The sequence below is a fragment of the Daphnia magna genome, linkage group LG8 (assembly GCF_020631705.1).
Source record: "Daphnia magna isolate NIES linkage group LG8, ASM2063170v1.1, whole genome shotgun sequence".
NCBI classification, from domain to species: domain Eukaryota; kingdom Metazoa; phylum Arthropoda; class Branchiopoda; order Diplostraca; family Daphniidae; genus Daphnia; species Daphnia magna.
The window spans coordinates 5,453,724-5,475,861 of NC_059189.1; the positions used below are offsets into that span (position 1 = coordinate 5,453,724).

Here is a 22,138-nt window from a genome sequence, read left to right on the forward strand (position 1 = left end):
GGACGAGAAAAATCAATTATTATGTCGTGCACGTCACCCCATGTACAGCCAACCCATAATAAATGTACGTACGCTATCCACTATACGTTAATTTGCTCTTATTTGTACCTCATACTCTTCTCTTGGCTAAAGAAGACCTGATTTAGTATTTTTAAACATCGCATTCTTTTTGTTGCACTGTCCACATTTTTATCGTTGCATCGCTCAGGGCTGCGTGTCCTCGGCTTTTGAAAAACGATTTGTATCGTAACTTAGCGTTTCCCCATTTTGTGTAACATGCCTCGACACACCTGTCAAGCGGAACACAATGAAAGGGATACTCCAACAGACGCAGCTGGGACGGGCAATGTGAAAACAGTTACGACTCTATCCCCCCCTAGTTGAATTCCAATATAAGGTGCGTCATTATGCAAACTAGCTCATACTGACAACACTCATATACACTGACTGACTCATTCATCACAGTTGCAATGCGAAGAAGGCCATTAACTACGTAAATCACTAATTGAATTTCTCTTTCAAATGCGAAAAAAGAAGCGAATATTTTTAATGGTAAAATTATTCGGACGTAGCCGCTCCCAGAAAAAGAAGGAAATGATTCCAACCTATCCGTATATACAAATTCTCTGAATTGAATTTCACATTCATCAAAAGTAAGCTGCAGCATGTCGAACTACTATTCACATATTTGTAGGCCACATACTTTTTTTTTCTTTTTTTTTTTGTGATAATGGCTTTATTCATTTTATGCGATTGACGTCAATTTATGTCCAATATGTACAAGGTTCTATTCGAACCAGATTCAAACATAATCGCATGGTAAAAAAAATACATAGATCAGCTCATATACAGGCTCCATCTGGATCTGATTGATTTCATTATTTTTGTGTGTGTGTGTTTATTTCTGTGATTATTTATTCCCTTCTCGATGCCGATAGAAATAAGAAATAAAAGAACTTTAAAACGGCAACTAGGCGTGCGCGGTTGCCTCAGCTGTTCCATCACTAATTCTCTCTGCGTATCCCTTTCCTTTGGTTCTCTCCCTATCGCAGGTTTTCTTCTTGCCATCGCTCGGTTTCATTCTCTCTTTCTCTCGTCGCAGATCTGGCCCTACACTTCTCTCTCTCCTTCCCTTTTGCTCCGTCATCTGCGCACAGCTAGACATCGGTGGATTCAGTACGCCCGCGACGCTGCTCTGGGCTAGCAGCAATTTCTCTTAGCTCATTTCATCGATCCCTTCCGATACATTTTTGTGACATCATTATCCCACTCTCACCTTTAATTGATCCTACCTGGAAAAAAATCACGCAGCATTTGTGCACAAACTCACGAGTGTCCCTCAGTTTTCGGATTTCAAAAGCAACTGTCGTGAATCGTGAACCGGCATTCAAACAAAAATATATTTCGTTTTGATAACATTCGAAATTGCACGCGAAAAAAGATTGGGGGAAGGAAACAAAAGAGTTGTTTGTGCATCGAAGACGATGGCAAAGTAGACCTCATCATCAATCGTCGTTGCGTGACTGTTGGATCGGTCCAGCCACTTTTTGCTCTCGAGTAGGCAGAGATGAGTGGTGCGCTTCTGCAACTTACCTCTCGGCGTGATGCTACTCTAGCTGCTGCTGATATGGCTCCTCTAGTTAGACTGGACCACTCGTTCTTCGTTTGCTCCGTGATTTTGGGGCGTCTACCTTCGTTTCTGTGTTGGTGAGACGTTTGTGTAACAAGGAAGTTTCGAAAAAAAAAAAAAAACGGAAGGTGAGATGAGTTTGTCGGCATTCAATCATACGACACCCTTGTGGGGCTCGTTGGGCTCGTCGGGTGGAAATAAGGCAGGCTCTTCGATGTTACGAGCGGCCTCTACAGCTGCAGTAGCCAGCCTGCAGTACGTGACGGCCAATATAAGCGAGTCATTGCCGATGGGCTCCCAGAGGATGTTGGCCAGTAGCACTGCCCTCGGCTTCGATGATTTCACGGACGAAGGATCTTCGTCCGTCCTGTTCAGCCAGCAGCCATGGACGTCTAGTAGTGCAAACAACACGACGGCCACAATGGCAGAGGACGACTTCGTTCTCCCTTATTCCTATCCGGAGATGGTGCTGATCGCCATCGTTGCCGGCTTCCTCAGTTTCCTCACCGTGGCCGGCAATTGCATGGTGATGATCTCGTTCAAGATCGACAAACAACTGCAGACCATCTCCAATTACTTTCTGTTCAGTTTGGCTGTGGCCGACTTCGCCATCGGACTCATTTCTATGCCTTTGTTCACCGTCTATATATTAGCCGGCCGGTGGCAGCTGGGACCTTATGTTTGCGATACTTGGCTATCGTTGGATTACCTCGCTTCCAACGCATCGGTCCTCAATCTACTCATCATCAGCTTCGACAGGTAAGCAAGATTTAAGGAGAAGAGAAAAAAGGAACCGATGTGGGAAATTAAAGACTCACCTGAGAGTTCATTATGTGGCCATGAAAATCTTTGACGTTGTAGTACAGCACGTGTTAATGCTGGGAAGGTACACGTAGTGGCATTATCTCATTTTGGCATGGTGATCAACCGTAGCACATCCTTTTTCGTGCTCATCCTGAACTCACCTAATTGACGAGTCGGACATTGTCCTCCTTGACGAATTAGCGAATCCTCCAATCAATCGATTTTTGTTGTACCTGCCAAGGTGAATGATGCCTAATCAAGAAAGTATTAACACCAAGGCTATAAATCCTCTTGTTCTTTTTGCGCCCTCTACTTCCTTTACTTCCTTAGTTGCTTCCCAACTTCTATTACATCTTCCTGTCGAACACTCGGTGCAATCACAGCTAACCAATTCGTTAGTCGCTGTTCCTCGTTATTCCTTTTTATTTTTTATCAAGATTTTTTTCCACCAACACCTTTTCACAACTAGAGAGAAACAACGTGCAAAACAACTCTGACTTCAAGTGCAAATCGAGTCAAGTAGTTCAACCAAAAGTGGCCATACGAATAAAGTTGAATAACCAGAGGCGTTTCTCCGTACAACCCCTTTAAATAAAAAATATAAAATGAAGCCTTTATTCACCAAAGAAAAAGCTTCTAGAGTAGCAATCCCCTTTTTCTAGACGAGGTCGTATATCGCCGTTGGTAACATTCGATTATTCCTCCATTTCGGCTGCGAAAACTTCCCTTTCCAGCTGTGTCGTCGTGGACTTAGCCAGCAGCTAACTCTCCGTTGGTTTTTTTATCACGTCGGTTTCCGTCTTGTGAGAAAATAAAAGGATCGCCTACGCAGCAGCAGCTCACTTACTTTACAGCCGTATATATAGTTCTCGCTCAACGCGGGCTCAAAAACGTCCACAAACTTTCCAAAGTTCCATTCTCTCTGTGTCGCACTTGACTTTACACTACGTGGTGGATTGGGTCTATATACCTAACCGATAAATAGTTTCGTGCTCCAACCCACGTATCATTTTTTTTCTTTCTTTTGCCTTTGTCATCAAGTTGGATGCGTCCACCGAACTTCATTTGGAACTTAAAATCAGAAAAATGGGGACATTAAATCCACTTTGAGGTTTTGTTTACTTTTACCTTAATCGCGCAGAGCTGTATAAGTTAGGTTTAGTAAAAGTATGAACATTTGAACATCCAACAAAGACAGGGCTTCACTTCAACAGTCAAAACAAATGAAAAATTTGAATTTCAATCTGTATAAACTGACCAATGTTTTAAACCTGTTCGTTTGGCACCTTGCTGTTCGCAGTTGTAATATGAATGAAGCCCGAATAAAATCTATACATTTCACGACATCAAAATTTTAGGAGACCTTGGGTATTTACCTTGCAGTGCGACGTTTAAATGCAGTGCATTTTTGTGGCGCACTTTCAACATCTGCTTACACGTCTGTGTTTTAACGAGAAATCTGCGCTTGCACGTCGTGTGTGTGTGTGTGTTGCAGCAAAGGGTGTACGGCTGGCTACGTATTTTCCCCTTTTGGGTTAATAGAAAGACTGGGCAGTGAATGACCACAGCTCCATTGCACTATATGATGCAACAGAAATGATGGCAGTGCGCAACGGAATTGCCGAAACCCGATAGGTCAAAAGAGAAGCAAAGAATGAAAACATCTTTCCCTCCATTTGGCCTTGCATTTATGAAATGTTGAATGGCTCACTGACAAGAATGGTATGTACAATTGTACATCTAATTAACCGTTACACACATCCCACTCGGATTACACCGGACGCGGTATGACGTCAGGTAAAATGAAGAAATAGTGGCCAGCATTTGACCAAATCCTTTTTGTTTTCCTTGTTATACCATGAAGAAGAGTTACGGGCATTATTTATACACAGCCTTCGTATGTTAACTTACGCCATTGCTAGCATATAGATTATGGGTGTGTGTGTGTTACAGATGATCAGATTGCATCTGTCACAGAGCTACGCGTGCAACCTTCACGAACGCATCGCGCCATCAATTTCCTGGTGGACTTTTTAATGGCGCATAACGTAAGCGGCTATTCTTATTATGGGAACGAAAAATACATTTTTGAAAAGGAGATTTGGTTGGCTTGATCAGCAGAATGTTGTGCAGGCAGATGGGAAACGATGAGCGAAAGCTTGGGGCTGGTTTGTTTGCTTTATCGATTTGTTTATAGTGTGTTGCTGTGTTGTTTTGTTTGACGATGTCAAAATCTGAAACGAAAACATTTCAATCAAGAAGCAAGCCGTTGTTCGTTAGCTGTGGACGCTTCGCACATGGTTACTTCAAGTTCGTTTCTGTTTTCGGTTGTACACGAACAGCAAACAGTTCAAAACGAAGAAGAGAATTGAAGGTTACGGGGTTGTGTGTTGAACAAACCCAACCGACGACGTTGAATCGGATGGGATAGTTATTAATTAGGAGGGCGTGGGCAATAAAGTTTGCTCAAACTTACTCGACCGTTGCTTGTTCGACAAACGGTTGGCTGTGCTTCATCTGGGCAGAGCTTTATAGCTGACACAGACCCCCGTGGACGATGCAATAAAAAGAAAAGAAATCAAAAAATATCCTGTCTGCGACTAACTGATGCAGCTCAGCATCTCATCAAAGGAGTGTCGCCGAGCTAAACGAAGGGGTGAAAATGTTCAAAAGAATTTTTAGATTTCTATGCTATCCTGATCATCTCCATCATTTTTCCTCCTACGCCCTTTAAAAATCCTTTGCTTCTCTCTTTCTAACATCGCTCAGTTTTTCCATCACTCGCGACAGCGACTCGGAACCTCCGTAAAAAGGAGAGGGAAAGAAATCGAAAAAGATTCGTTCGATTCATTCAATTATACGGTGGCACATCAGTTCAAATCACCGTATATAGAATCTCTTCTCTTTCGGAACTCTGTGACGTTTGGATGCGATGCGCACACCCATCTTTGATTCGTCAATCAGCTGATAGTGATGGCTGGCCGAGAAAACGCTGATGCCGTTTACTTGCACGAATTTTCTTGGCCTCCAACGGATTAAACTTTAAAATCGATGATGATCCGATGTTTTCTCGCGGACATGTAAAAATTGAATTTCCCCATTTTTTGATAAAACATGGACGGCTGGAATTTCTATATGCGAGTTATGTCGGTGCGTCGTAGCAGCCAACAAAAATGTTCTAGTCCCCTTCCGAATATGCGCCACAGTCTAATCAGATAGGCGAAACTTGGTTTAGACAAATCGGATTGCCTATATACGGTATACCCAGGGTTTCGTGACCGGCGACATAACCCCACCGAAGGGGGCTGTGTGGTTTTGTACCTTCGGAAAACATCTCCCGCGGAAGAATCACGAAATCAGCTATAGCGTCACATACGCATTGCATCCATATATATGTTTTGGCCGAAAGCCGACGCCCTTGTCGAGACAGCCGCCGTCGACTTCTTCATCTGCGAATGTATTAAGAATAATTCTTTTTTTCTTTTTACTGTTTATTTTGTTTCTTATTTGCTCTCTCTCGTCTATATTCCTTATTTTTTTGTCCGTGCTATTGGACAAGTTTTCCCGGAGGTCAGTAACCAGCCGCCTCGTGCAAACTCTTGGTTTCTTTGCACTCTCGCCGCATTGGTTTTCAGAAAGCTTTTATTCTCGTTCTCGATTCAGCTTCCCCTTTTTTTTTTGTTTTCTTTCTATACATCGCTATTCCTTTCTATGGTGTCTCTCTTGTTTTCCTCATTGATCTCGAAGAACTCTGGCCAGAGGCCGGCCAAAGTGCAACCACCATCCACCAACGTCTCCCACCCTCTCTGCCTCTCCCTTTTCTCTCGGTTTATAAATCGTATTGCCCTTTCATCCTCAGCAAACGCTAGAAGCTCCTCTGCCAACAAACGATATCCTTTTCTTCTCTGCCTGCCATTTCTCCTTTGTCAAGTCATTCCTCTCAACCACCGTCAGATCTAAGTCGGTCCCGGCCGCGCTCGTTACACATCTTATTTCTTCCTTCTCCATTTCTACGGGTCTGGCATTTAATGTAATATAACGAGCGAGGCTGTGGTGTAGAAACAAGCGCCCTCCCCACACAGAAAGAACGGAAAACTATGAACACGCAAGTGGAGCCCTGTGCCGAAGACAAAAGTTAGACGTGTGTAGCCTGTAGAAACAACAGCCGGTCGTCGAATTCTAAATCAGCACGGAATGGTCTTTTAAACTTGACCCCAGAAAACTGTTTGTTTTGTTTTTTAAATCTAAAATTTGCCTATAATTCCTGTGTTAAGCCCTCGCTATTTTGTTCCCAATGTTCGCCATTAATGGGTTTCTTTTCTTTTTCATGACCTTTTGATCCATCGAAGTTGCTCGCGCCATCCACTCAGCTCTACAAGCTATAACGGCTTTACATATTTCCAATGGAAGTCTAAATCCTTTAAATCCCATTTTTTTTTTTTTTCTTCTTTTATCTTACCCCCTTTTTTTTTTTTCTTACGATACTTCCCATTTCAGTCTTTTGCCCTCTCTCGTGTCTGTCTATTTTTCTTTTGGAACCTAGCACTACGATAGTCCATAAGCAATAGGAACAACCGTGGCGGGTGTATGGCAGTTGGCCAAATAGTACAGACACGACCGTGTATGTATAACCTCCCGTTGGCGCGTGTGCCCATCCAAGCGAACTGGAGGAAGAAAAAAAAAAAAATGGATGAACGAAGTCGAGTAGGAGCTGGAAAACAACAAAACAAACAGACAGAGCAATATACAAAACGATTTGCGAAGCCTTTTAGCCAATCCTGTATCGACGCGTCGTTGTAAAAGTAATATCAAAGTGTTTTCTTTTACCGTTTCTTCGCTCCATTGTCTAGCAATAAACAGGAGAAAAACTTGAGAGGGCCAACCAGCAGGCTGTAAGAAGATAGCAGAAACTCACTGAAATTATTTGCGTTTTCATTCTTTCGTGACACGCCCTTTCCCCATCATCCGGAATTTCTTTCAAACTTTTATTCGGGTGATTCCATCATTTTTCCGCTTGTTAAAACACCCTTCGTCTAAATATTTCTCAAACGCCCAGGGCCTGGATAGAATTAAAACATTTTAAAACTATACAATTGCAGGTTATGTGCCTACGATTAATCAATTGTGTCATTTCAGATATTTTTCGGTGACTCGGCCGCTGACGTACCGAGCTCGGAGAACACCTCGTCGAGCAGGTGTCATGATAGCGGCCGCCTGGGTGATTTCGCTGGTCCTCTGGCCACCTTGGATCTACGCATGGCCGTACATCGAAGGCGACCGCAAAGTTCCAGAAGGTGCGTTTCTATTCTTGTATTTTAACGGCTTTCGTAAATCAAAACAGATCCTAAATATATATATATATATATTTAAAAAAGAAACACACAAAAAGAGAACAAGGAGAAAAGAAAGCGGATATAAGAATCCGGGCGGAAGATGTGTTTGGGTGGGAACGGCAGCTTCCAAACAGATCAATACCGCAAGTGTATGTCTGGGTGTATAGGGATGGCGGCAAGAGGTAGGAGATGGGCGTCGGTATGGGGATAGTTAATCGCCGATTATAGAAAGCAGAATTAAAGGCAACAAATAAATGAGGACTTTAAAAGAGAATAGAAAAAAAAGGATCATCGATTTTAATGCACTTACCGTCTAAATCTCTAACGAACGAGAAAGAAATCGAGGAAGTGTCGGAAATTTCCGAACGAAACGATAAGATTTTTGACTTGTTCATTTGCTGTACCTCTGTGTTTAAGGATTGGACAAGTCTAAACATGTTGCCCCCTCTTAAGGTCATTTTGCACAATTCCTTTGTTGTAACCCTTCCCTCCAGTTTTGCTGGAGAAAATTTTGCCTAGGGCTAAATTGGCCCAGGGCGACTCAGTTGTTCGTTCACCCCCGCGAGAGACAGGTAACAATTACAGTACAGAAAGTTTCATCAAACTTTTTTTTTTTTGGTCAATCAATGCCGTTAAGTTTTTCGATAGGAAGCCATTAGAAAATTAGAAAACTAGACAAAGACCAATTTAGATTTGTGCCATTTAAAATCGTGTGTGTACGGTGTTAACACTGTTTCTTCCACTACAAAAAAAATGCAGAGCAAAGTAGAAACAAAACACTAAACTACTTGATGGTAGAAGAATATTGTATACAAACTAGGGGGAGACAACGATTGAGTCAAATCTCTACGGTCGTCGAGGACCCATCAGGCCTTTCATGTAGCTTGCTAGACGTATATCCCGACACAAGAAAGCTTTATAGAGAGAGTATCGTCTTTGGCACTCTTCCAGCTTATTTTTCGACTTTCAGTTTCGTCGCCCATCTTCTTTTGTTTGCATTTCTCAGGCCTACAACGCCTTAACTATACAGCCCAACTCTTCGTTTAATAGAAAGTACAGAATCTTTATCAATTCGAATGCGACGTATTATACTTGTAACGAAAATTGAGACATGACTTTTCGCAGCAGCTGTGAAGAAAAGGACGGAAATCTCTCAGCAGCTTTCTTGAGTCACGCTCAAGTCTGAGCCCGTGGACATTTCTTGCGCTCGTGCTTGCGGCGACGCCAGAAAATCGATAGCACACGTCGTTCACGTGAAATAAGATAAAAGAATTGACATTTATGATACGTCCACATAATCGCGTGGGTCCCCCCCCCCATCGCCCGGAGAAACACTTTCATCTAACTGAAAAATTCAAACGTGAAAAAGAGACTTATAAGTCTTGACGTTTATTGGATATCTTCAATCGGTGTATAGTACTTTTCCCTTTACTTACCGCCATAGAGTGACTATAGATTTAAAAATTGCAACCCCCCCCCCTTAAAACGTGTGTTTTGAAGTAGGCGCTCCGATGTTTAATGACTTGGCACTTGGGGCTGTCTGTTAAGTCAAATGTAACAGTAAAGCAGATGGAGTGGTTGTAAAATAATAAAAAAAAAATACTTGCATAACACAATTATCAGGCGTCTTGCAAAACCAAGTAAGTTAACATGGGCAGTACCACGAATGGTTTTACCTTTCGCTTTATTCAGCTCTATATGCTCCTTATATTCTTGTGTAATCTAACTCTATTACCTGTATGCGCAAGTTATCTTCATTGAATGAAATCTCGTATCATGTTAAAAGAAAGAGCCTCTTTATTTTACTAGAACTTTACCCACACAATTGGACTAGTTCCGTTTTTTTCCCCCAATTCTCTGAAGAGCTCGATATGGCAGTGAATACTCTCGGCCCTTAAAGTATACGAGGTGAGCAAAAAAATAATAAAAAACGAAGGAGATGTAAAGAATTACGTAGAAGGTGAACGAAAGGTTGAAGAGGTTGTGTTCAAGCTATAGACATTTTTTGTTTTCTTTCTATCTCTTTCAGCCTTGCTCTCAAACTCTGTCCGGGGGTTTCCTCTTCAAAACTTGTATAATAGAAGGCAAAGTTTTGCATCACTTGCAAACTCTTTGGAGTAGAATAGAAGGCGGAGGCAAAGGATGTGAAATGAAGGCGACTAGAACCAATACATAGCCCCCCCCCCCCTAAAAGAAAATAAAAGAAGAGTAAAGTTTTGATTTATACCCATCCAAGAATGGCGTAGGAGAAATAAAAGAGATTGATGTAGAAAATTGAAATAAATATTGGCTTGATATGAAATGTTATGTCCTATTTGACAAATTTGAGTAACATTTTCGAATCATTCTTGTTCGGAGAATTTCCCTAATTTGGAGCATCTCCATATTTCGGCTGACAAAGTAGACTTTTAATCGAATTATAAACATGGGAATTGCGTTAACGACTAATGTAAACGGTTAAAAAAAAGTAGGGAAACGAAATGAAGACAGGCTTGCACTGGGAGAGCGAACATGGAACGAAAAGATATATTGCTTATCATCAGCAGCAAGAAAACGGGTCAATACAGCCCGGCGCGGGAGTTGAAACTCCCGAAGACCGGCGCACGCTCCTGCAGCCACTCGCGTGATCAAATATCTTGTAACAAAGAGTTCTTTCCTTTTTGTTATATACATTTATAGATCTATAATGAAATATATATATTTCTATAGTTTTTCTTTTCTTTTTTTCTTCGTATCGAACTTTTCTTTTTTCCGTATGACCAATCATAACTGATCCCGTTACGTATATGGCAAAAGGCTATATTACGTGGGGGGAATAAAAGGAAATAATGAGAAAATTGGAAAGAAAGTTGAGTAGCTTCAATTTCTTTTTCCGAGAACTACAACCGTCTGATCGATTTCATTACGCAATATCTAAATACAGCGGGATTTTTATTAACTTTGTATAGTCGCTAACAAAAAATGCCACTTTTCTAGATAAATGTACTGCGATGTATTGTAACTGATTTTTGTGTTGTTTTTGTTGGATGATCTCAATAGATAAATGCTTCATTCAATTCATCGAAACAAATAATTACATCACCTTCGGCACAGCCATCGCCGCTTTCTACGCTCCGGTGACGGTCATGTGCGTCCTGTACTGGCGCGTTTGGCGAGAAACGGAGAAACGTCAAAAGGATTTGTCCAACCTTCAAGCGGGCAAGAAAAACGACAGCCACCGATCGAATTCCAGGTACCTTGCTTGGCTGATTGTAGCCCAAAAAAATTATTTAAATAAAAAAAAAAAGAGCCTGTATAGTTTATGGAACAATACGCAGGCAGACACAGACCTAGTCGTGATAAAAGAGTCTTTACATTCACGTTCATCGGGCATTTACCAAGACATTACATGTTGAGAGCACATCACGTCTCCGCGTGCATAGGCCATGCAAAATGGTGTTTCAACGGGGCTTACTTTGAATAGGCTCAAAAGAGAACAAAAAAATAGGGAAAAAAAAGTACAAAGAAGTTTTAAAAAAAAAGCCTTGGGTCAGCTCTTATGTACAAAAAAAAAAAATCATAAATTCCCTTATAGTTCTCAAAGCCTATTGTTGGTTTGATACGATAAATGTTCCATTCTTTTCATTCTCTTTCCTTGTCGTCGTTTAATTCAAAGGAAAATCGTTCCACTTTTCTCTATTTTTACACGGGGCGGAAGCGAAAAGAAGCGGGAATGTAACGGTCGATTTGAGCAATATTGTACTTCGTCAACTTTGTGTTGTATAAGCTCACATGTTGGTTCCCAATGTCGAACGCATATATTGACTGAAACGGGGGATTTTCTCTCTTCTTTTTCTTTTTACTTTGGCTCTCTCGTCAGTGCCAGAGTTCGCGTGTCATCTGGACCGGACAAGGTTATACACAACGAACAAACTGGCTGTCCAATAAACGACTTCTAAATGTGTAGCCAGCAGCAGCTAGTCAGCCAAGTCTGCTTTATTGACTTGAAGCTGCGCGTACTGTTTACTTTCGACGGATGGCTTTGTCATTTCTCTTGTCTTTGCCCCGAATGCAAATTGATGAGACGCATGGCCACCATTCCTCTCTGCCTTCTTTTTATTAGCCAATAACGAGGGAGAAAAGGAATTTGCATACGTCAGTGTAGCAACGGGGAGCACACATAAAATTCAATATCCGTTCTGCATTGTATCTTTTGTTTCACGTTTGTCGATGATAGATAGGCTGTATGGTTATTACTTCGTTTCTCGATGTGGCCACTCTCACGTAAGGCATCCGCCCGCCAGTCGCTTCGTTCCTTAGAAAAGGGGCTAGAAAAATGGCCGAAATGGACGTTACGTCATAAACATATTTTATTGCGTTTCTTCCATCGTCGTTGACGTAAATGACTATGAATCAGAGTGAGAGAGAGCAAAGGCCAAAGAGTCAAGAACTTCGTGTTGTGTTCGCCCTCCAGTGGGCATTTTCTTTGACATGTAAGATGACGAGGACAATAATGCCATCGTGATTGCACAAGTCCCGACCCCACTACAGAAGGCGTCGATGCAAAATCAGAATGTAGAAACACTATAGCATTGCTATTCAATCATTCCTAATGTCAAATCGTCAATGAATTAGTCGTTGACGGTCACAGCCACACGACATTCAACGGCGTGACGATTACGAAGGGTGACACGAGAGTTACGTCTAAAGCCTGTAACGCGCAGACACGAGAGTTACATCTAAAGCCTGTAACGCACAGACACTCCGGTTACAGGCAAAGCTCTAAAACTAACAAGTACCGCCAAAAGCGTTGACTATACACGCGGAAACTTGAAACTTTGTTCGACGAGATGCTGCCTGTCAAGCCGCTATTTCTAACGAACAACTGCCTCCGCTTTTCGTTGTCCACGTCTCGCTCTCTAATAAATTCTTGCTAAACTATTTCACCTCAATTTCATGGTTTTAGTACCGTCCTCATTCACTAAAACACATTCCAAAACAATATAGGCATCAACCTTTATAATCGCGTGCTTGTCGAGCAGGACGTTTTTCTTTCAAAGGTCACCATTTTCATACTAAGATGAAGTAAAAGAGAAACTAAAGACGGGGACGAAACTGCAGTTCGCAATGTTATGTTGCAATAACTCGATTAGCTAAAACGAATTTTCTTCACAACTGACACAGACATAAGGCTTTTACGAAACTGAACGGCACGATATGTACCTTCAAGCCCGATCGATGAACAAGTATAGAACGCCCACAGAATACAGAACAGATATCGCACCCTCTGAAGAATTTAAGTGTGTCTGCGGCGAAGAAACTCGGGCACACACAAAACTAATATCCACGAAACGAGTTGGCGGAAGCCATTCAGACGGAGCGCAGTAAATAGAATATTGTTCAGATCGGTATTAGTGCAATATAGGCAATTGCATCCCGGAAGAAAAGAAAAACACTGATCAATAAGGAAACGTAATGGATCCGTGAGATTGAGGTAGAATGGTGGCTGAGATTCTGAACTTAAGGGATAACTGCGCGAAGCCCCAATAACGTCTAAAATATAGGCCGTTATCAAGAATGAAGCTCTACTCACGTAAAAGGAAAACTTTTGCTGGTCATCTATGGGAAGAAGAACGTCAAGAGGATATCAAAGTAAAAGAAAACAACCAAAGGCATCCGTGATAGAGGAAAGGAAACGAAGAGGACATAGCCACCATCCAGTTTATCGATTGATATTGTTTCTTTCGTTTAATCTTTTCCCGTAAACTCTTACACCTTTTAGAAAGTTCCTACAATTAATCTTATTTTAGGTTTCTTATATAACAAAAAAAAAAAAAGGGCGTTGGGAAATAATCACGTCCGGTGAGAGCCACGCCCGTACAAAGCGATCCGGCACTTTAGCCAATATTGTTCGTAATTAACACACAATCAGTCGCAAGGGAGAACGAAGAGGGAAAGGGACAACGCGAGGATGGCAAAGAAAGGAAATGCAGGCCCATCGTAAATTAATACGTAAGATAGCTAATGGCCTTTTATATAGTTTCAAGCTCCGTTACCTAAAACGAAAAAATGGGGTGAGCAAGTCTCGTTGGCTAATAATATTGCCCTTTCATTTAATTTCGGAACGTCGTAATGCCTATTTGTCTTGCTGTGTCTGTAATATGGGCTTTCTTCGTCGAATTGCGTCAGGCCTGATGTCTTGTATCATCGAATCGATTCAGCGGATTCGCGAAGTCCGTGCCTTGTAGATTCTCTTCTTCGAAAAGGAGTTGACACCAAAAACAGAATAAAACTAAATTATACTCTGTTCAAACACCCAGCTTTTACGTATTTGATAGCATTTAAAGAGGAAACGCGAGAAAAGTCCATTATCATCTGTGTGGACATCAAAGAAAACTCAGTTTTTATTTATCTGATTTGTATTTTCGTTTTTCTCGCGAATTTTTTCGTCTTCTTTGGTGGCAAGAGGCTTGAATAAACACATTGTATATGTACACAGGGCCGTTTCAATCCGGGTGTCGTTTTACTTGATCCACTTTGTTGACGGACTTTGATCACACCCATTTTTATGTATTTCCTTCTCTTTCTTTTTTTTTTCTCGTCTTTTTTTCTCTTGCTTTCCAACTCGCGTAAACTGAAGTGGCGAGGAGCAGGCTGTCCTGATGAAGGCCAACGACGACATCGACCACCACCTGAGGCCCGTCGGTGCGGCATCCGATTGGCGCCGTTCGCGTTCCGAATCCAGTGGCGCTGTCGACGACTTGGAGACCTCGTACGTGCCAGCTGCCGCCTGTCTGCCCGGACCTCATCGCAGACACTATGTAAATATATTCAATAATTTTTTTTGTTTTCCTCCATCCCCGCCACAGTGTTCTCTATTTACACGCTGTTGGGGCATTAGACTCTCTCCGTCTGTCGTCTATTTTGAATAATGCCCAGGTACTAGATCGTATGATTTCAGCAAGCAAAAAACATTGTGAGGTTGTTACTGCTGGAAGGCGCGGTGATTTAAGCCCGTCTAGGCAAAGGGTTGGCCGTGATATCGATCCACGTAGAAGAAGAACAAATTCATAGGCACTAACTCACTGTAGGATTTATATCTGTGGCAGTCCTTCGCAGTCCTTATTTCCTAATCGATTTTTGTTTTTGGTCACCCCATCAATTCCGCATTTGTCCCCCCCTCCCCCCACAACTGCATGTGGGAAACCTCTCCCATCACATCCAGTCATGGAGTGTATAGGCCTATATATACTATTTATGGGTTTTTTATATATATATATATATTCGTGCCCTCCCGAGCGTATTCCAATACCGAAAGAACAGTCCATCATGTCCGGTGCTCTGACACGTAAGCCTCATGCGTAGCGTACGGTGGACGGTATGCTTCCTTTCACTAGATGTTTTATAGAGCAAAAGAAAAGAAAAGAAAAAAAAGGAAAAGGAGGGAGCCGTTCGAAGACATAGAAGATGGAAAGAAGTAAGTCGCTTATATTAGCCCCGGCCGTCTTGATATGTCGTTTTCTCCGATCCTAAGAGAATTATACGGTAGATATCCAGACTTAGAGACTGATCTTATTACACACTGCGCGCACACACACAATATGCTGTATAAACCCTGTATAGCCGAAAACGGAGAGAGTGGGCGTGTATATGGAATATACATGCAGGGTAAGGTTGCTGAATGACACTTGCGGTAGATCTGAAGAAATATGAAAAAAGAAAGAAAGAAGAAGAATGGAAAGAGCTTAAAGAGAAAGTAAAAAATATATATATGCGCTGGCGTTTATAAGAAAAGAAGACTGATATTGGCGGAAGGCTTTTCAGAAAGTGGGAGCTAAGGAACTAAAGACGCGGTCGTGGGTGGGCGAGAGATGAAAGAGAGGTGTGCGAAAGAAACGCCTTTGCGCCGGGTGTCGCTGACGACGATGTCATCATCAATGGCACCTAAAGAATGAGCTGACGCAAAATAGAAAGAAAAAAAAAGGAAAAAACGAATTTGATGAGCAGAGGAAGTGAAAAAAAAAAAAAAGGAATGTGGTTATTGAAAAATCGTATAAAGGGTGACGCCCGAATATTAAGGACGATACCATTTGACAGTCGTGCCAACGTCAATGATTCAACGTAACGAACCGGTGATGATTACATATCCCATCTTTTTTATTTTTGTTTCCTTTCTCGATTGCGCTAACTTTGTCTTATTCCGGATGGGTGTTGTGACAGGTGGGAACGTGGACCAGCTGGGCATTTTGGCGACGCTGGTTACGTTGGTCAACGTGGCAGCACTGGATACGAAGTTTAACTCGTCGCCAGCCGCAACGGCCGCGCAGACGTGGAGACCGTTCCGGCGGAGGTGGCGACACGGAATCCTATAGCGACGGCTCCAATATAGCGACAACGCCGGCATCCATCGAGACGCCGTTAGCTTCATCCATCTCCCGCGGACCATCGATGAATATCCGCGATCCTTACTCATCGACGCCGACCCGATACAAAGCGGCAGCGGCCGCCGCGGTGGCCAACGATCCGCGTCTTGGCGGCGTCGACAGGAGGCGAACTCTAGTGGCGTCTAAAAGTCTGACGCAAGACCATCACAATAAGCAGATGGCCGACGGGCAGATGTGCCCGTCGCCATCGCTAGATCCGTGCGATGACGCAGACACCGACGCCGCAAAGCGCTCGCACTCAGCTGATTCTGTTTTCACGATTTTGATCCGATTACCTGCCGACAGTTCGGCAGATAAAGCCGAACACAAAGTCTCCATCCGGATGATTCCGGCAAACATTCCGCCAGCCGCATCGCACCGTCCGCGGATGAGCGCGTCGTCGACAGGCAGTGCCGGCGGAGGTAATCAGCCGGCCGTCAGGTCTCGCTCAGTGCCCGTCGGCAACGAACAGCACGACGGCTACAGTAACCGGAGTCGTCCTGCTGGCAGCGGCGGTGGCTCTGCTAGTCAGTACACGAGCAATCGTAGCTTAGCTGCCCGTCCGACGGGTTCGCGCTCTGCCCAGTACAACGACTCAACCAGCAGCTTGCTGTGTGGGACCAATCTTCACCTACCCAACGCCCTGTCGTTGAGCAAGTTAACAGCTCTGACCAAACCCAATCACCTGCCGTTACACAAGGGCAAATTGAAGAACCATCACGCCAGTCCGTGGGTGCCGCGTAGCTGCATGCCCGTCGCCCAATCGCCGCTCATCGTCCGTTGCACAAGATTCAACGGTGGCTCTTCCGGTACGCCTGATTCCGGTGATCGCACGCCATCCGGAACTCTCCCGATGGACGCCAAAATTGTGCCGAAACATCGACCGACTGGCATCGGTCCGGCCGGTGGGATTACTGGAAGTCCAGCCGGTAGTCCGGCCGGAGCGTTGCAGACCGTTTCCGGCTCTGTTGCCAACAATTCGGGTATGCATCCGCCCATCCGCCGGCCCAACCACAACGCGTACAGCCCGTCGGCGGCGGCGGCTGCTGCTGCGGCGGCCAAGAAGGCCAACAAGAAGCCGAAGAAAAAGAACCAGGAGAAGCGGCAGGAGCGGAAGGCGGCCAAAACGCTGTCCGCCATCTTGTTGGCTTTCATCCTGACGTGGACGCCGTATAACGTCCTGACGCTGCTCAAGGCGCTGGCGCCGTGCGACAAGGACGACTGTTTCTCGTCCGAGCTGTGGAACTTCTCCTATTACCTCTGTTACATTAACAGCACCATCAATCCCGTTTGCTACGCCCTGTGCAACGCTTCCTTCCGGCGCACCTACGTTCGCATCCTCACATGCAAATGGCACTCACGCACCAAAACGGCCGTCCAGCGCGGCGTCTACAATTGATGCTGACCCCAAGACGCCCTTTATTTATGGACATGAAGGAGTTCAATTGCGAGTGGAATAGCTTTCCGGATAAATTCGTCGTCGATCATCAGCAAAATTCGGCAAAAGAAAAAAGAAAACGAAAGCCAAAGTCTGTTGGATAATCAGTGTCCCCCTCTCTGTCTCTCTTTTTGTCGTTGTGTCTGCTCCACTCCATCTCACGTCGCCTTGGTGCTTCTCCTTTCCTCCTATCAGGGATAATTATGTGCTGTATATTTTTTGGTGTACGACAAGGACGTTTTTTTTTGGGAGGGGGGCGAAACGGTGCACATCTTCTTCGTTCTCCAGTGATCTGCACGATCATGCGCTTCAAGACACATTGATTGTCCAGCGCTGTCTCTGTTTATCTATATGTCCTATAGTTTTTTTTGGTTGGTTCTTTTTGTTCGCGATTTGGTCGTTGTAGTCGTAATCATTTCCCTTTCGCTGGCGCTCAAAATGGGAGCAAGAGGTTGCTGCTGTCGTCGAAAATAAAAAGAGAAACTTTGGCCGGAGATAATTGATGATAATCAACTTTTCGATCCGCACACTTCCCCCCCCCCAGAAAAGAAAAAAAATCAAATACATATGATTATTAATCAAGTTAAATTCTTGATGTAGAAGCTTCTTCAAACTGTTAAATCGTTTGTTTGCGTCTAGCTGATTATGGAAACGTAAAAACAAACTCATTCATTCGAAGAATGAGAAATAAAAGCAGAAAAAAAACAAACCTATTGTGCGGTTCGGTGAACGTCAGATCGGTTTTGATGTCGTTATGACAATCCTCCATAACAAGATCTTCCTCTTGCTACCCAACATCGTTTCCCGATGTAATAACATACCGTCTTATTAGCTATACAGCCAACGCCCACATTCTTCCTCGTTTAGTCTGCACTCGGGCCAAGCATCGACGACCTACACCGCCATAAATGCGGGGATCCATAACTAAGAATTCGCCCCTCTCTTTTGATTCGAGATATTTCGTTTTCATTTGTTGTTACGTGCCTGGGGAAGCCACGTACCAGAAAAACAAGAAAGCGCATTAACAATAGGACAAGAGTAATGGCTGATGAAAGAAGAAAGCAAAAAAATAGCGAAACGAAAGCTTTGTTCGGGAAGGTTTTTGCGGCAGTTCACTGGTTCTCAAGTATCGCAGACAAAGAGACGACAAGCGTTCAAGCCATCGGCAGCGTTTTCATTTATCACAGACAAACAATCAGACCGACAACCTCTTTCCACTCTCGTTCGGGAAGTTGTAACACAACATTGGCAATTCGGGCAGCGTTTACTCTTCGTTTCGTCAACAGCCGGGAGAGACATTGAAAGAATAAGAAAAAAAAAAGTAAAAGAGAGAGAGAAAAAAATGGGCTCCAAAAAAAGCCCTTGAATCCAACCTGCTCGGCCTTCCCAATGGTCCTCCATTCCCAATTTACCTCGAAAAACCCAATTTTTTTGGCTAACGCGTCCCATCTTTTCCCTGTGCGTGAGTTTATAGCGCGGCGCGGGCGCTATGTGTGTATACGTTTTGTCTGTGTGTTTACGTGTATGTGCATTCATGCTCAAATCAATTGATGTTCAAGATCGAAAGAGCAAAGTACTACAAACAACAAAAATGGGAATACGAAACCGCACTTGCGCTGGGGGATGAAAAGTATAATGCCCTTACAATGTTTATGCCGTTGGCGTCTGCGCTGTACTCGTTTCGACTCATCTGACAAATCGCTGTATGATTTCCACCTCTCGATCGTTTCTTTTTATGTCGGTTTGGTTCTCTTGCATTACACTTCATGTCACATGTTCATCGTCAAAACATCCGCAATTTCGAGTGGGGCAAAAATGGCGGTAATCAAAGCGTATACACAAATCTCTGTGCCAATTGTGATTTCATTCAATTTGCTTATTGTTATGTTTTTTAGTGTTTCCATGTTATTTAAAAAAACACAAAACAAATCCAGTGACGCATAAATAGTTAACACGACACCTACACACACAATAAAAAAAAAAAAAGAGAGATTTATTCAATGTATTTTTGGGGAAAAAAAGGGAAAAGAAAAAATGATGAAAGGTATATATCCATTATGAATGGTTAGGAAGAACACGCACGCCCATTCATCAACGTTTGGCCGTTCTTTTGTTTCTTTTTCCTCATTTCTAGACGCGATCCGCATTGTGTTGAAACGTCATCCATCACATCATAAACTCCTCCCCTGTATCTCCTCCCCCTTTCCTCTCGTGAAATTTAAAAAAAAGAAACAATATATATATTTCATCTACTGTACATTTTATGCGGCTTTTGTTGCGTTTATTATTATTCTGGTGATATCGTCTGCTTTGTCTTTTCGACGTGTTGTGATTGATCGAGACACCGGTGGGTGTTGCGATGCGAGCCTCTGACGCTTTTGACTCAATCACGGCAACAGCCAAGTGCATACAGAGAATAACTTTGAAAAGTAACGTTATTGATTTTTGAACGATCGAAACATTCAAAACGAGCAACAATTTTTCGATGGTTTTAAATTTCTGAATTGAAAACAATATTCTATTCATTGGTTCTATTTCGTTTTCTGTTCGATGTTGGAGCATCAGCCCCGGCGTTTCCGTTGCGCAATCGAGATCGAAGAGTTGATCAAACTTTATAGATCTTGCTTCACTATATGAATAATCCTAATACTGTCACTTGTTTCACCCTGTCTAAAGACGCCATACGTGTGACAATAAAACAATTAGCACACCCGACACGGAAACACAGACATTTGGAAATTGGTTTAATTTGAATTGTCTTAATTTTTTGTTTTTAATGCCTTTATAGGTGTAAAAATGACGATGGCTGTTGTTATGCGTTGTAGAAGATATATCTTTTGATGTGGCACCTCCCAATTTTCATTGCTCTTTTCCTATTCTCAGTTTGTTCCTAGATATTTGCCCTTCTGCCTCACTTGCCCTCACCCGGACTAAACGACCAATCTGTTCCCTTTCAACTGCATACCAAAACCCTAAACTTGCTTTAAAAAAAAAAAAAAGAAATAAGGCAAAACACACACTCACACACGAAATTTTAAAATATACACAAACACACTAAGAGGAAGTCTAAAAATGTCCAAGGTCTTTTTCTAGGCTGTTAATGTGTTGACGCAAGAAGCGGCCAAACGAAGCGCGAAAGACGCTTGACACCTTGGCAGGCGTTCGTCCAGTTTATGTTTCCTGTTTGATCATTTTCTTTTAGCCGAAAAAAAAATGCGAACGGCACGCGATGGTGCACATTCCGTTCTTTAAAAAAACAAAACCTGAAAAATAAACACATATGGATGTAAAAATAAAAATCTACGTATACAGTATATATTATTCTTTGTTGGATGGTTAATGAATTGCCAGAGCCATAACGTTGGCGATGTAATAAAAGTGCTCACCGTGCCACTGTCATAACGAGCGTTGCCTTTAATCACTTTTTCTCGCAATGGTAACAGTCTGCTTGTCTAATGATTCTATACTGCTATGCGAATGACGCAAGCCAGCATTATAAAAAAAAATAATAAAAAATTCCCCCTCTTATGTAGTCCTTAAGCTTCATGACGTAGGCAAAAGGCTTAGCACCGGTCAGGTCGGACGACTTTCAAAAGACATCATCTCAATAATGATTTTTCAATCGTTTTTGGCAATCCATACCACAAGTCTGGCCTGGAAATGTAGTCTGATTATCGTTGTAAACAAAATAGGGCGATAAAAATAGCACATGCGCACTTCCGCTTGCAAACGTGAATGGGTTGTGCGGATATGTACAAGAGCTCTGACAGGTTTATATTTATACTACTTTTTGTTAATGTTGGGATAAATCCTTTAGCAACAACAACTCCCAACACTACTGGAACCGTGCAAATGACCTGCTCTCAATTCGTCATCATTTAGTGCGTGGAACAGGGCGTTGTCCAGTTCGTTTAGCACTTGGCAATCGTGCGCGTAGGTGCCGACCTGTGAGTGAAAATGAAAACAAAGTAAACAAGTGAAAATGCAATCAAACATTCAGTGTGGTGATGATGATTTACTGCCGCGTGGTAGACGGCCAATAAACCTCCCCTGTTTCGCCATCCTTCTTAGTATTTTTTAAAGTCTTTCTTATTTTTTAAAATGTTTGTTTTATTCGTTCCATGCGCATTGACGGCGGCGCTTTGTCGCTCTGGATAAACTGGGGAAGCTTTACATATAATCATATATAGATTTCTATATTATAGAGAATTTAAAAAGAAAATGAAAAAAGTCGGTTTTATTTTGTAGGGCTTAATTTTTAAGTCTTAACATTTGATTAAAAAATGTAGCTCTTGGAATACGCTAAAAATAGCACGTTATGATCAAAATTGATGCTGAACGCGAATGAAATATTAGATTTCTCCTCAAGCCAGCTGTTTTTTTTAAATAAATGGGACCAACGCATTGCTGGCGCGCCAGCACTGAAGCTTTCGTCGTTTTCTACGTTTATTTTAAAAACTACAAGCCTCACGTTGAAAAGAACTTGCGTATCGTGATTTTTGTTTAATTACAAATCGAAATCATGTATTTT

The 22,138-nt window shown here is 42.7% G+C and overlaps 1 protein-coding gene and 1 long non-coding RNA gene across 4 annotated transcripts; one reads left to right on the forward strand and one right to left on the reverse strand.

Moving 5' to 3' along the window:
• Positions 1 to 1,382: 1,382 nt before the first annotated feature.
• On the reverse strand, positions 1,383 to 3,919 carry LOC116928472. Of its 2 annotated transcripts, XR_006650683.1 has the most exons (3): positions 3,563 to 3,919; positions 2,449 to 3,505; positions 1,383 to 2,380 (listed from the first exon to the last, which is right to left on the reverse strand). It is a non-coding gene; the product is annotated as an uncharacterized LOC116928472 (long non-coding RNA). The 2 variants fall into 2 exon arrangements; XR_004397227.2 differs by having other exon boundaries at positions 2,449 to 3,919.
• LOC116928471 (muscarinic acetylcholine receptor DM1) lies at positions 1,764 to 19,864 on the forward strand. Of its 2 annotated transcripts, none has more exons than XM_032935558.2 (5): positions 1,764 to 2,389; positions 7,571 to 7,728; positions 10,807 to 10,999; positions 14,384 to 14,567; positions 15,967 to 19,864. In XM_032935558.2, exons 1-5 carry the CDS (start codon positions 1,764 to 1,766, stop codon positions 17,566 to 17,568), a joined length of 2,763 nt encoding a protein of 920 aa, XP_032791449.2. In that variant the 3' UTR covers positions 17,569 to 19,864. The 2 variants fall into 2 exon arrangements, with proteins under 2 accessions (XP_032791449.2, XP_032791450.2); XM_032935559.2 differs by having other exon boundaries at positions 14,387 to 14,567.
• Positions 19,865 to 22,138: the final 2,274 nt, after the last annotated feature.

Coding starts and splice junctions, on each gene's coding strand:
- LOC116928471 (XM_032935558.2), top strand. CDS start 1,764: ATGAGTTTGTCGGCATTCAATCATACGACACCCTTGTGGGGCTCGTTG. Junction 7,729..10,806: donor CGACCGCAAAGTTCCAGAAG/GTGCGTTTCTAT, acceptor TGATCTCAATAG/ATAAATGCTTCATTCAATTC. Junction 14,568..15,966: donor GACCTCATCGCAGACACTAT/GTAAATATATTC, acceptor GTGTTGTGACAG/GTGGGAACGTGGACCAGCTG.